Here is a 15,458-nt window from a genome sequence, read left to right as displayed (position 1 = left end):
TCTGTGCTAAGCCAAAGAGTTCTCACTCCTGGGTTTCGTCCAGCTACCTCCTGCTGTGTTGCACCCCCATGCTCACTGCTGGGGCACCTGACAGACCAAATGTTGAGACCTTGTTCAGGCTTTGCACCCTGCCCGGCACCGGCTGGCATCAGAGCTGCTGGGCAAGACACCGCTGTCACTTTCCAGGCTCTGTGTTGGGCTCTAAGCTTTTATTTGTCATTATCAGGAGAATTATTTCAAATTTCAAGCCTCTGGATTTTTTACAAAATCCCCAAGCGAAACTCTCACATTTCTCATTTAAAACTAGCACTGCCAACAGAAGTAAAATAGATTCGTTCAGTTGTGCCCTTTAGTCCTATGTTAAGTTGCCCAAAAATAGAGCCAGTAAGTAAAATAATTGCACTGAAGAATGATGGGTTTAAGTTCAATGGCTTCCTTACAACTTTCTTCTTTATCTCAATAATTTCCTTGGTAACTTTTTACAGAACACTTCTCAGTAGCCTTTCTGGATGCTACTCCTTTAAATGTGACAAACATGAACAAGCACAGCCCTCAAATAACTAATTTGAAATAAGGGTTTTTACTGCTTTTCTTCATCTAACATAATCTCATCTTTCCTGGCGCTTTTTATTTTTTGAGGAAAAGGTCTGCATGTTTTAACAGTAACAACATCTAGGAAGCTACTTTTTTCCTGTTCTAGGTTATACTCCAGGCATTACTTCTGCCCTTATCAATGACAAACTAAAAGAAACACAACTATTCTGTAGTTTCAGACAACCACATTTTAGTTGTATTAACTCATATTTTAATGTTTAGATAGCAGTTACCATCATTACTGATGACAGTCAGTCATCATTACTGGTTATGTTTGGTACCACCTTTTACAAGCAACGGAGCCAAATGTCCTCTCCATAACATACAAAAGTAGATTAACGCAGATGCAGAACTGGTGGTTCTAAAAATGAACGCAGCTGCCTTGCTTACAAGGAATTGAGAGCTGTGGTATTTCCATCAGGAAACAGGCAAAGCTTGAAAAGTCAGCACACATCTCACTTGGGCTGCTCGGGTGACTATTTAAATTTTTTCTCAAAGGTTTTAAAGTAAAGCAGACATGGAGAGGTAGGAGAATATTGTGACATCTTCAGTGAAGGAGCAACCTAACAGCATGGAATGGTTATTTAAATAATTGTTTCTCATCAGATGCTGCAAGCTGTTTGAGATTGATTTAGCTTAGTTTTAATACTTAATTTATCAGTATATGATGTTTTGGTTTATACATATTGTGTGTATGTGTATTTTACATATATAAATAGAAGTTATAATTTCTGTTGGTGATTTGAAGGATTAATAAATTGGTGGATTAACCCATTCTATTTTCATTAATAAATCCTAAAAGTATTTGTTTTCAGCCATAAGTAATTAATCCGATGTCTATACAAAGTCACAAAACTAAGTTGTTGCATAAAAGATTATGTATGGTTCAAAGTACAGCTTTGCTCTGAAAAAATACTGTAAAAACAGTATGAACAAAACCATATGTTTTGTGCCTTGGTTCTGACACCATATAAGCCTTTTGTAGCCATGTAGAGAGTTTGGGATTTTTTTGGGGGGTGGAAGGGATTCCCTATCCTGGCCCCAAATTGCCAGGCTCACAAACCCAATCTTGGCTCCTGTAGTCACCACCCAGTATTATTTCTTGCTCATGTCTCACTTCCTGCAACAAAAGTTCTCCCTGCCAAACAGTGTCCTCATTACAGTTGTGTAATCCCATTTTTTAAAAGTGATGCCCTCACTGACACCTGTGCAAGCTGAGCTGAAGTTGCGTAAGTAACCAACTGGCTCCCTTAACTGGATGCTAATAAACAAGTCTGCACAAGAAACTATAATCTAGTTTGTGTGTGCACTCTCTTTTTTAGCTGAGCTGGTCAGAACAGTTAATAAGTGTACAAAATATTCAGGCATGAATCATCACAAAAGTTACTGGATTTCCTTTCAAATGCTACAGAAATTTTGAGCAAGACTGTGGTGTCATTCTTCAGAATTCAATCATGCCTGGAAGTAGACTTGCCCAGTATATATTTAGAGTGATATCTGCTTGCTTTTATACTGCTTTTATATTTGCTCAGCCTAGAAACAGCAGAAGACAGATTCTTCCTCTTACATCATCTCTAGCTTTGTTTACACTGTTTCAATCAGTTTGACTTCTGCTAACATAATTCAGGAAGTCTCGTAGAGTTGCACAGGTATCATGCATAAGTGTAATTTAGGAAATCCCTTAATCGAGATTATTTGCATGAGTGTCTTAAAAACCCCTGAAAAGGCAAGACAAAACCTTAGAAATCACACACTATCTTTTCTCGTCCATTTATCAAATACAGAATTCAACAACGTTAAGGGTTTTTTTATATCAGGACTGCACAATACATACAGAAACATAAATACTTAGGTCACAAAGGTTGAGCTGCTGTAACACTCAGAAGATTCAACATGAAGCACATGTAGAGATACATTTGCTACAAAATCTAAGCAATCCTACATTCAGGCTCTAAATGTACATTTAAAGGAATATTATAAATTTAACTTAGGTTTGGGGTTAATTTTTATATTTTCAAATTATACATCCACTTTTAAGTTTGGCCAGTTCTAGTGTTACAACTAGACATCTGGAGTCTTGTAGTAGCTTCGCTTTCTAGCTGAATAAAAGATCCACGTATTGTTGCAAGAAAGACTGAAAAGGGATATGCTAATTCTGTATGAAGTAAATTATTAAATTCAAGACAAATGTCAACAGGTTTGATTTCACAGATGAGTAAGACACTGTTTGAAACGTATTTTATTTAAATGAACTAAGTATTATGAACATTTCTGTGAACTTTTAACATTTTTCTTCTTCCTCATTTTCCGGTGGTTGAATTCAATTAACATAGCATTTCTCTAAAAAATTAAGAATATGAACTTTATTAAAAAAAAAAATAGTATGATAGTCCTAAAATTTCAAACATTGGAGTTACTACCTGCTCTATGACCTGGCAAAGCTAGTTTTGCTCTAGATCTTGAGTGCATGTACCTTATAGACAAATATTACTTCATTCCCAGTCTTCTCATTTTCAGTTCAGTAAGTGGAGTTATTAAACACAATCTGCTTGATCTGAAATGGGCTGCTCCACTCAGCTGCCATTGACCGATGCAGCAGTGTCTGCTCAGGGGCTATAAAGAAACTGGACCAAAAGTGATGCTGATGAAGTCTACAAAGATACAAGTTACCATTGACTGGCTTCTGTGAGCAATATACAGGTTTGGCGATCTCCAAAGTAAAGGGAAGTTCAGAGCCTGACATTTGAAATTTGAATTTCAGAGTCCTTTTGCTTCCCCAGATTAACAGCACTTGTATGAAGGAAACATCCACCTTCACCTTTATATAATGATGCAAATTAATGTCAGGCATATAATACACCAATGGAGAAGAAGTGCAGTGCAGCAGCGAGCAGCAGACAGGCTCAACACTGATGGAAAAGCACCTCTCTCAGTTTGGCTTTCAGTTATTCCATTTGATTGGGTTTTTTTAAATACATTAGACAGAGGGTCAAGTTTGTTACTGGAGAAAGTGAGATGAAGAGTCAGTGAAAGCTGGTTTTGTTATATGGAGAACCTGTGCACTTGAGATTTTGAAGAGAATTGTAAAGGAGTAGTTCCTTCGGGAAGCAAAAATAAAAGAGTGGTTTATTTTTTATTATATTTTCTAAAGAAGAGAAAAAATCATAGTAGGTGTGTCTTAGTTATATTAATAATTTGTTCACTTCTGCATACCTAGTGGGAACACTGTAGTAGGTGATGATAATTTGGGGTAAGGGAATATCAGGCACAGGAGAGTTCTGATAAAGGCCCATTAGGTTTTAGTGTGTTATAAAATCTAAATGTACTGAAATGTCGTATTTAAACTTTACAGTCTAATGACACTTCTATATAAAAAATATAAAGGGTGTCAGAAAGGTGACTAAGAAAAACATATGAGTATGTACTAAAAGATCCCCGTGTTTACTCACTTGTGCTTAATATAGACACTGCTCGTTAGTTCTGCAAACTCAACACAACTGTATAAGAGTGAGGTGATTTCCTCCTTGTGGCTTGTGTGTCATCACTAAAATCAACCAGCATTTCCACAATCTCTTTTGGGGGATATATAACACACAAAAAATAGGTCATGACTTCAGATTGAGTTTTCAAGAATTATATTCAGCATAGAAAATTGTCAGTATTTCTCTGTATATCAAACAGAACACAGAGACATTTAGAAGTACATCTATCAAGTATGTAAGGATGACAATACTTGAATCTCTAGTTGTTTTTACAATGGAATAATGATTAAAAGCTATATATGAAAAAAAATACACTGCTATGTATAATATAAAAACCTTCAAATGTCACAGTTACACCCTATTTTTAAAATTCTTTTTTCTTCAGACTATAGCTTCACTTCCTTACAAAATCTCAGTCCACAAACCTTGTTAAGATATTTCTTAGTTTATTTACATCTAAATGGGATCAATCCAAATAGTGCCAGTATCTTCCCCTTATTTCTTATTCAACAAGCTGATCTTTGGACACTGTTCAGAGCACTATAGTGCTCAAAATTTTACTGTACAAAAATTAAGACTAATCTATAGAAATTACAAAAATATTCCTATGAACACACTCTAAACATAAATCCCCAATATTTTATTGCTTACCTTATTTCTAAAAGACTAAAATAAAAATACCTGACCAAACCAGTGAAAATAAATACCTAGAAAGCAGAGAGCATTCTCTTTTCAATTGTTTGGTGAATTAACAAATCTGTGTTAAAACAGATGTTTTCCACAAAAGAGTGCATTTACTTGGAAATGTAGATTTCTGGGAACCCACCCACAGCTATTCAACACAGTCCAAGCCTTTCCCTGCTGAGGATGCAATAGATCTGAACCAGGAAAACTCATATAATTCTACTGCTGGAAAAGACCAGAAAGATTTGTGGGTGCTAATCCCCATAAAAATACATTGTATATGCATATTTCCTACTGTGCCCTACGAATTTTTGCACTATTAAAAGTAAATTAGGTGAAGGGGAAAACTAAATCTCACCGATTCTGCAGTTACTTAGCACTACCAGAAACCTCCTAGCCTAGATTAACCCCTACAACAACAGCTGTGAAATGTGCATATCCCTACAACAAACAACCAGGAATCCTGAATGCTTGTTTTTTTTGCACTACTTGGTAAACATCATATGGATGCAAAAACCTTATAGGGGAAGCCAGATAATAGTCCCTCAGTAGTTCAATGAATTCTACAAAAGATTTAAGAATTTTGTGATTACATTCAGCAGACAGTCTGCATGCATTCTGCCTTACAACCATTTCAAATATTCTCTTTAAATTGTGTCACATCATTTAGATTTAAGATTCAGATTTAAGTCATGCAACCCTTTACTTATTGCTTTGAGTGTAACTGAAAATTAACATTATTTTGAATAATGACAAGTGCTTCAACAGAGCTGGTACTGAATAATTTTAATGATCTTTTTACCCTGCCACAGGATTGCCCAGTGTCTGTTTAGGGATTAAACTGGACTATAATCCTACATATGTGCCATCACTATTACATTCTTAACCAGAAACTGCAATAATGAAACAAAAGCTTCACAGGAAGATTAGACATGCTAAACAGAGGAGGGGGAGGGAGGGGAAAATATTTAAAACTGCACAAATACAAACATTACACAGGAAAACACCTTTTTCTGTAAACTCTCTCGTCTAAGCTGTTTCAGTGACAAAATCTCTTTAAAATTGCATACAAATTATTGCAGGAAGTTGATATTGTTGAATGTGTTCCCTATAACTGACTTACAGGTTCACCCTAGATATACTTCCTTAGGTGACCATTACTCTAAAAAGAACTAAAATTTTACCCATGGAATGTCTCAACTGAGCAAAACAGCTTTAGAGAGAGCTTTCCAGAGAAAAGGGAAAGGAGAGGGTAAACCAGCAGGTTCAATATCTTATGACAAGGAACCTATACTAATCTACCACCTAGCAAGAAAACAGTGAGGAGAAAATATAAAGGCAGATCCAGTGATCATTCATTCATTCATTTATTTATTTTTAGCAGAAACCCATTATTATCAGAGCAGGCTTTATACTAGCTTCAATAAGATTTTGTTCAAGGCAGAATCATAAATTATTTTACATTTTGTAACTGCAGCCGTTTTACAGCAAAAGTTCTAACATAACTTTCATTTTCTGGCTTCTAATTAGAGGTTTATAATGAAACCGTATATAGCTTGACTGTTTAACTACTCATTAAGGATGCTGAACTCAGAATTGCTACTGTGACATCCTGTACCACTGCCTGCAGTAACTGTGCTGTGTATTCGCTGCACTGTGCACCACTTTTCAGTCAAGTAAACAATTGCTCTTTCAAGCCACAAAAATGCATGTCTGCTCTCAAGGAGACATGTGTTTTGCTGCATCATTAAAGAAAAATTTGCAGCCTATGATACCAAAAGACTAAACGTATGCAGATATCAACACTTCATTTAAGAAAAATGTACAAACAACCAAAACCATTTTTCCCTTTTACATAGCAATATATTAACAGAGAATCATCCCCCACAGACCTGGGACATCCCACATTTCAGAAGATTCCACACAAACTCTCTCCACTCAAGAGGGAATGAAAGACTTCTTCCACTAGGTTGACCAAACCAAGGTAACCTGAGATGTTTTCAATGAAGACTCTCCAAAAAGCCCAGAAAAATCAGCAGGTGGGTCCTTCTGGAAGAATAAACTTCAAATAAAAATGTAGTTTTTACGCCAGTAATTTTGTTAGGTCTTTCCTACTGATGTTCCACGAGAAACTTCCTGCTTCATCTCCCTGCAGTGAGATCATCATCTATTACTACAGAAGATAACTTGCTGTTGAAAATAAGCACAGTGAGGCTATGCTGTATGATCAACTGAGGAAGGAGACTGAGACAGTACAGAGTTTCTCAGACAAAGTTATAAAATACTAATAAAACTCAAGCTGTTTTACACCTACTGTAACACACTAAACTCACTTGCAAACCCCTTTTTCTTTATGCACATTCACTTGAGCTTATTTTAGTGAGACAACATTTGACTTCTGCCAAGGGCTCTGGTGAATGTTCTTGTGTCTTCCCACTAGGCTTGTCATTCTAATAGTACTTTTTCATTCCCAGGTGATTTCTAACATACGAAACACTATTTCCTCCAGCCCTTTGATCATCTCTGTGTCCTTACAGACACCCTCCACATACTGACAGAGGTGTTGAAAAGCAAATAACTACAGATCTGATCCCAAGTCTATTTCGCAGCAGTCTTACCAATACTTTTACGAATGCGAGCTGGCTCTTTGTGCATAAATTAGAATACATCCAATAGTATAGCCATTTCTTTATTTTCTATATGTTATCCTTCGGGACTCTGATGCTTACTTGTATTTAAATCCTGATAGTACAGAAGTCTGGTCGCGCTTGGGCCAGTGTAAGATAAGGTGTAAATGCTTGCCGAGGATTTTTACCCAGAAACCCTGCCTGGCACCCATCCACGTGAATCTGAGGCACTCGTGTGGCGTGCCAGACCAGAGCGGTGGCAGCAGGAGGCGGCCGGGTCGGGGACGAAGCGAATCCGGCGGTGCCCGCGGGCTCCGGTTCCTCAGAGGCGGCTGCGGCCTCCCGGGGCTCCGGCTTTGGGCCGTTCCATGGGGAACGCCGCTCGATTTGAAACAAAAAAAAAGAACCCCGGCTAAAACGGAGAAACAAACATAAAGGAGAAGGTCGCAGACCTACCTCTCCCCGCCACGGGGGTGAGTCAGCCGGCCTGCCCGGTGATAAGGGGGGGCCGAGGCGTAGAGCTGGGCGCCGCTGCCCTCCCCACCGCAGGGCACGGCTCCCCCTCCCTTCGCCGCCTGCTGAGGAAAAGAGAAACGGGGGGAAAGGAGGACACGTCTCCTCCGGCAGCGCGTTTAACGCTGACTGCTGCCTCGCCGTCCCTGAGCGCAAAGGGCGCCTCAGGACACAGACACCCGCCCCCGAGCACCGGCTGCCCGGGACCCCGCCAGGGCCGCCGCCCCGCCCGCCCGCTTTGCGCATGTGCCCGCACCGCCCGGTTCCCCCCTTGTTTCTCGGCGGGTGCGGCGCCTGCGCCGTTCTCCTCGCCGGCCTGCGTAAGGGGCTGGGGCGGGGTGGCTGCACGCCGGTCTCGGCGGCAGCGTGGGTCGGATACCGCTCTCGCAGCTGCTGTCGGCCGTCCTCCCTTCCATCCGTCGCCCACCCGCGGGACTCTGCGTGTGCTTTGCCATTAGCCGCTGTCTCCTACGCGGCTTCTCGGTGTGGCTGTAACCGCCCGGCATTGAAGGGGAGGAGGCAAGAGCGCGGGGCGGGGAAGAGGGCGGCCTGGAGCGGTGCGGCTCGTCTTTGCCCAAAGCTCCGGTTCCCGCGGCCCTTCACGGGGAAGGGGCGGGTGGGGCTTACGGAAAGGTAAAGGAAGGCAGCAGCAGCTGCCTCGCCGCGGCCCCTGGACGATCCGTGCCCGGCGGGCATCTGCGCTCGCCCTGGGGCGGCTTCTGTTCCTTGGACTCTGGGCGTGGGGAGTGAGGGAAGGAAGGAGCCTGAGTCGGTTCCGGGACCCAGTAGCCCCTCACAGCCGTGGAAGGGGGGGGAGAGGAGAAACACCCCCCCGCCCCGTCCCTATTAAGGCGCTCCGGTATTGCAGCAGGCTGGCCCGCAGGTAAGGCTCCCTGGGGCCCGGGTAAGAACAGGGTGAGGGCCGGGAGGAGGGGGTACGGGGGAGGGTGTCATACACACACAAACCCGGGCGGGGAGCGGGGTGAGAACCCGGTTCTTCGGGTTTAGAGAAGCGGGGAGAGCACGGCGGCTCAGCCGGGACTCCCTCGTCAAGAAGGTGAACCGAAAGGAAAACAATAAGGGCGGCATCCGGGGGCGGTGGCGTGCGGTCCCCTGTCCCTGTCAGACCCGCTGCGGGCGGGCCAGGGGAAGCCCGGGCGGCCCGAGCTCTTCCGGCGGGCTCGATCCGTGCGCCCCGGTCCGCAGGCCTGTGGGAACGTGCCGTTCGCGCCTCGGTGCTGAGTGGAAACGGCGGAGTGAGGGCGGGGGAGAGGAGAGAGACAGAGAAAGGAAGATGTCCTGAAATCACAGCTGTGTGTGTTTCGGCCCCTTTCTCTCCCGCACTTCTCGGAGCACTTTACCGCAGCCTCGCTGTTTCCCGGGGCGACAGGGCGTGCCCTGCGCAGGGACCCGCCGTGCGGTTCTGACAGCCTTTCTGATTCCTAGTCGGGCTTACAAAAAAAGAAAAATAAAAATCAGACCACGTTTATTTATTCTTAGTATGCCCCGCTGCTATAATTGCAAAGAGACTGTTGTTGATGATGAGATGAGCACATTAATGAGTTTGGAAGGAGCCTGATAGCAGCTCTGAGTCATTTCCAGTTTGAATGCTAGCATGATACTCTGAAGGGCAGCTTTATGTGTTTCACCGATAATAAAAACGTTTTATCTCATCAATGTTTATAAATCTCATCAATGTTTATAAATATCTCAAGGGTGGGTGTCAAGAGGTGCCCAACGATAGCATGAGGGGCAACAGGCACAGACTGAAGCACAGGAGGTTCCATCTAAATATGAGGAGAAACTTCTTTACTTTGAGGGCGCCAGAGCACTGGAACAGGCTGCCCAGAGAGGTTGTGGAGTCTCCTTCTCTGGAGACATTCAAAACCCACCTGGATGCATTCCTGTGTGATCTACTCTAGGTGAACGTGCCTTAGCAGGTGGGTTGGACTACATGATCTCCAAAGTTCTCTTCCAACTCCAAGCATTCTGTGGTCCTGCGTTGTTTGTATGATCTACTCAGTGACTCCTTCGTTTTAGAGAGACTTGCAGATGTTTTTGGCTTGAAATGAGGAAAGCCTAGGACCAATTTTATCCCTTTAAAGTACCAATGCTATCATCAAACATCCTTGGAAATGTGTGGGAGTTTTTGTTACAAATTTACTGTGAGATTAAATCAACACTTGTCTGGTGAGTTCTTCAAACATTCATTGTGTCTTGACTGTAAAGTGGTGTAATTAAATGTATTGGGGCCCAGAAACAGTTATCTTCTTAATATACATCTGATTCTTTGTTTGATGTAATTGCTTAGCGATGATGTAAGAACAGATGAAAGGTGCTCTAGTTGTACAAAATAGTTTGACGTACATTACATGCTTTTTCCATTGCTGTGCGTTACTTGGGCTTGGAGATGTTTACCTTAGAGTATGGAGTCAGTCTTACCTGAATTGAATTCCTGGCTGTAGTTGAAAACTTCTGAATAGAAGACAGTTGTATGAAATATGTGAAGTGTGAGCTTGTAGCCCTGTACATCAGTATTTCTGGTGAACTGACTCCAAAGGAGCGTAATTTTTCTGTTTGTAATGACTCTTGTTGTCTCGGAAGGTGACGTAGTGCTTTAGCATGTTAACTTTTAGAAAGTGCTGTTTAAACTGAGCTCCAGTTAGTGAGCATCTGTAGAACATGTGAAGGTCTAGACTTTCACGTAGCACAGAAGTTGTCATGTGCTTATACCCAAAAAACCTAGGTTGATATCCTATATAATTTAATACCTCTGGTACATAATGCCAGCAGAGGATTAGAAACCAGAAACAGATTTGATACTGTGGTGTTCTTTGTGTTTTTAAGTTCCTGCAGTGAAGGTGTGTGGTGATATGATAGTTATGGGTCAGTACAGTCTGGTAGTGTTACAAAAAATGATGAGAGATACTTTCTGAAAAAGTAATCCTAATTTATTATCTTGAATGTCTGGAAACTAGGTAACATGGAAGTGTATGTAATGGACAATTTGTGTTTATACATTTTGTGTCCTTGAAAATAGGTTATGTAAATAGTGCTGTTAGCTTGTGAAGATTATGAAGTTTGTGTGTTTTGGTTTTTTTTTTCTTCTTTTTGGATTAGACATGCAGACTTAGAGCTACTTTAAGGGAAGAGGCGAAGGGGCACCTCCCAAAGGGCCAGGTGGAAGCAAGTCTTTCTAAGCCTAGCAGCTTGCTACCTCAGCAGAGGGATAGTCAGCAGGAGTCATGTCAGCTGATTGCAGAAGCAGCAGGTGGAGAAGGCTCTAAGGGGCACTCAGGAGAATTTGTCCTGCTTGCTTTTCTTCGTTGTACTGTAACTGTAGCAGTAGTAGAAAAGAGTGTAGGAGTGTATTAAATTGGTAATGGAAAAATATCTTAAATAGTTGCAGCTTATTACTGAATGTGGGTTGTTACCATGGGGCTCTCTGTTTGTTTCATTAAAAAATGGAGCCTCAATATAGTAGCAGTGTTTTGTTTGGTCGTGTGTGTTTTTTGTTTTGTGGGTGGTTTTTTTGTTTTTTGTTTTTTTTTTTTTTTTTTTGAGTTATGCATCATTCTTTTGCAAAATGACAGAAAAAGCTGACAGTGTAAGAAAAGATGTTTGTTTCATTTTAGAATAAACACTTATGGAAGATTCTTTGGACTTTTTTTTATTGTGCATTCCTGTCATTTTTCACAGTGCTCATTATAGTACTGTCATTTCCTCATATTTTAAAATCACATTTGATTTCTTAGTTTCTTCTTGGATCTTCATCATTTATGGTAGCACTGATTATAGAAGAGTTCAGTAGTGTTACACTGCTTCTCTGAAACCTACAGATGCTTTATGTTGTGCCTTGAGAGATCCTCTGGTGAGTGACCATTGTAAGAGCTTTGTAGATGCTACTTGTCACTGATGGTAATATCCTATGTGTAGTGCTTTATTTTGTGGAGTAATGGTATATCCAAGTGCAGCTGTTAGCAGCAGACAGGCAGAAAACTCATACTTCATAAAATAAATGCCACTGCTTGAAGTTTCATCACTGCATGATGTCTTGGAATGGTGGTAATTTGTGAAGACTGATGAAGGTCACCAAAGATAGCTTGCTGGGTCTGGAGGTGCCTGGTAGTTCTAGAGGGCTGGAGGATATGTCAGTACAGTTGCTATCTTGCATTGCTTTAAGTTTACCTACAGTAACCAAGTGTGGTTACACTTTGTGGTTCCATCAGACAGCATGATGGTTTTTTGATTGTCTTAACTGGTGACTTTCTGTTCATCTGTAGCTTCATAACACCAACAAACTGAAGGATTTCAACCACATCTAAGGAGTTGTCATTCTGTTGCGAAATACCACGATGAACTCATAAGAAGTTGTATTTCTCAGATTTTCAAATGGCAAATAAACTGCAAACATGCTGCTTTAAAGGGGTAGATTGTGCAGTTGTCAGCCTGTACTGGACTCACTGTCAACTATCCAAAGAGTAACTTTTTCTTTCTTGAAGAGCTGACAGGAGCTTGTCTGCTCAGAGCAGAAACTTTGTGCCAACGGTTTTTGAAGTGGGCCATGATTAGAGATGAACAGGTTTTTTTTACAAATGGAAACACTATTCATGAGCTGCAATAACTTTGCCTCCATCATAGTAGTAAGCACTATAATCTCTCGGCAGACAGTAATTACATGCTTCTCTCAGTCTCTGCTTTTTCCCTTTAATGTTAGGTTCTTCTACTCATATTAGCAATTAACTCCTTTTTGCAATAGTTCTAGTTTCAGTTAGAATTTTCATTCAGAATAAGACTAAATGAATCCTTAAAACTATTGAATTAAAACCATGTTTATTTCCTTCTGACACTCTACACACAATCCTTTGTTGAGTCATGTTCACCCTGTGATCATGTAGCTCCTTTTCTTAGGTGTTTTTTGCACCCATGGACAGTCATGCTATTTCCAAAGAGTGTACCCTCATATAGGGGCATTCTTCTGGGGAACACACTTATGTTAGTCTTGTATAATTTTAACTCAAGTAAAGTAATATATTTTTAGTCTATGCCCTTTTGTCTCTACTTTAGAGTTTGCTTTGACATAACACTGAAGGTTAGGTAGATAAGATTGTGACTTCCCATGTTATTCTTTCTGCTCTTTCTCAAATGTGACTGCTACTTCTGCTGTTTTGCAATGTTAATACCTCTGGCTTGTTTGTAGCTTTGTGTTGCTAGAGCTGCAGTTTCATGAGACAGTTCTTTAAAATTGCTAGGTTGAGTTTTCCACTGTTCTTCTGAGCACATTAATTTTTAGAACTTTGCTTTAATTGTGGTTATGGTAGCTTCCGTGCCTTAACGCATCAGCAGTATTTATTTCTTGAAGATCAAGTGTTCATTTAACTTATGAAGTATATTTAGGTTCTTTAATTTCAACTTCATCATAATTGCATAGCACTCCTGCTTCTTAGATATTTCTTTTTAGTTAGATATTTGAAAAAGCTTTTGCTCTTTGTAGTGTATTTCACAGGTATATTTGTTAGTATATTTAACATTTGTGGAACTGTCAAACATCAAAATAAACTACTACTATAGGCTTTATCAGCAACCTGTGATTGGTTTGCTGGCAAGGAATGGTGTTTTTTTATCCTGCTTCCTAAATTCATTCTCCTTTTTTATTAATGTGTTTCTAACATTATTTGTCCAAGTAACCTTTCTTCAGATTTTTTCTGTTAGATTTTTAGACTGTTTGATTTCAAGAAATTCCAGCCTTCCTCTGTGTTAATGTTCTACCCCACTGGTTTCATTGCCTCCTTTTTTTTTTTTTCCCTAATGAAATCAAAGAATTTAGCCACTAATTTAAATTGAATTGGTTTATAACTGAAATTGATCACACAGAGTGTTGGTACATATTCTATAAGATCTTTGGGTTTTGTTGAGAAAATGCTTAGTGCTATGTTTTGTTTGTTAAGAGACAGATTAAAATTTTGTGATGAACCTGGGTATTTATGTTCTCTAATATTGTGAAATTACATTCAGGTGATATTTTAGAATTAACATCTGTCTTATCACGTGTTAAAGATATCAGTTTCCAGCAGCAGGGGCAGTTAGCGCTATTGCAGTGTTCTATAGAACCTCCTTTATGATCCACTTGATTCTGATATTTAAGAGTCTGTAGCAGATAAAAACGCTAACTTTGCAAGTGGACAAGTGAAACCGCGAGAAATTTTGCCTGGGACAAAATGTGGAATTCCTTCTCAGGATTAAATGATGTTACATATTTAAAGAAATAAACTGCTGGTTTGTGGCTTTAGACTTGAAATGCAGAGGCTGCTGGCTTATTTTCCAGTATTAATTGAGAAACTGAGGCTGGTTCTAGAGCAGGGCTGTGCTTTTCTGTTGTTGGATCAAATATACAGAGATTGTCTTTACACAGGTGAATTTTAATTATCTTGTAGTCTTACTTGAAAGAGAAAAGGAGAGTTTCAGTCTGTCTATTTATAGCCTGTTCACACTGCAGTATCTGAACGCCTTGCATGGGTGTGATGCCAAATCCACTGGCACAGACCCAGGCATCAGAACAGGTGGTGCCATTGAAGGTGGTGAGTGACAGGGCCTTAAATTGTAATTCAGCTTCTGTTTTATGTAAGACGGGTGACATTTTTTTTTTTTTTTTTTCTAGGAAGCCCAAAGAAACAAAAGAAACCTTTAGTCAAAAGATAATAGGAAGAAGAGTAGACAACAGAACTTGGGGAAGAGATAACATTTACATACGCCTAAAGTGACAATGAATGAGAGGGAACTTGAGGGATTTCCTTACAGGCTTTTCATTTTGTTTGGGGACTTTAGACACTTCATTTTTTTTGAATGAAATGCAGCAGGATGTCACTTAATCAGTTGTATAATACAACCTGTAACCCAGCCCTACAGTAAGAAATAAACATGTAATGGATGTGACACAGGAATTCTGAACAATAAATGCAGCAGATTATAATGTACTTTCCTTTTATCTTTAGGAAGGCCAGTATAACAAACTGTTCTTTGTGTGGTTGCGTTTTGGTTTCAGGTTCTCTTTTGTTATTTTCTGCGAGAATTCTAATCTTACAGCATATATTAAATTCTTCATAACATGCAGGGAAATAATTTTTCCCATAGTTAGCAAGCTATGGAAGTCAGGACATTCTATGATTCTATGAAAGTTAAGAGGGTGTTTTATGTATTATTCTGGATATATGATGCTAGCATGTTTCTTTCTTCATTTCCCAAATTAGAAATCTTTTTAGGTGAAATAATCTTTGTCAAGAAACATTGTGTAAATAAGCCCCAATTACCTGCTTGGGTGCTTTGAAAAGTTTCTGTCTGCTGAATTTATCTTTTCTGTTTTAGAGAGAGCTCTAATGAATGTGTAAGTTTCATTCTTGAACCCATTGTTGAAATGAGTTTTCTTCAAGTCCATAAAATTATATGGATATTTATTTTTAGGATTTGTGAAAAGCGACAGGGTATTTAAGTATCTTCATTGAGCTAGGAATAGTTCACAGTTGTGTGTAACCTTGAAGCTGTAGATTCTGTTCAGTAGAAA

The 15,458-nt window shown here is 40.2% G+C and overlaps 2 protein-coding genes across 30 annotated transcripts in view; one reads left to right on the top strand and one right to left on the bottom strand.

The window, feature by feature from the left end:
* The window catches only part of GOLGA4 (golgin A4), a 128,239-nt gene extending 120,042 nt beyond the window's left edge, over positions 1 to 8,197 (bottom strand). For 6 of the 7 annotated variants that reach the window (XR_010470198.1, XM_065052023.1, XM_065052024.1 and 3 more), the window contains exon 1: positions 7,844 to 8,161. Coding sequence is in view for 6 of the 7 variants with exons in the window: in XM_065052023.1 (XP_064908095.1) it covers positions 7,844 to 8,146 (303 nt within the window). In the remaining variant the exon portion in view is untranslated. Of the gene's footprint in view, positions 1 to 7,843 lie in introns of all 7 variants that reach the window. The other variant, XM_065052030.1, reaches the window with a different exon arrangement.
* LRRFIP2 (LRR binding FLII interacting protein 2) overlaps positions 7,839 to 15,458 on the top strand; it is a 55,939-nt gene continuing 48,319 nt past the window's right edge. For 21 of the 23 annotated variants that reach the window (XM_065052057.1, XM_065052055.1, XM_065052052.1 and 18 more), the window contains exon 1: positions 8,359 to 8,783. The gene's annotated coding sequence lies outside the window, so the exon portion shown is untranslated. Of the gene's footprint in view, positions 7,861 to 8,358; positions 8,784 to 9,817; positions 9,841 to 15,458 lie in introns of those variants that run through there. The other 2 variants (XM_065052035.1, XM_065052034.1) reach the window with 2 other exon arrangements.

Source organism: Columba livia, chromosome 2 (genome assembly GCF_036013475.1).
Source record: "Columba livia isolate bColLiv1 breed racing homer chromosome 2, bColLiv1.pat.W.v2, whole genome shotgun sequence".
Taxonomy (NCBI): domain Eukaryota; kingdom Metazoa; phylum Chordata; class Aves; order Columbiformes; family Columbidae; genus Columba; species Columba livia.
The sequence above is the reverse complement of the archived record's forward strand: the minus strand, read 5'-3'. Positions and strand labels throughout refer to the sequence as shown.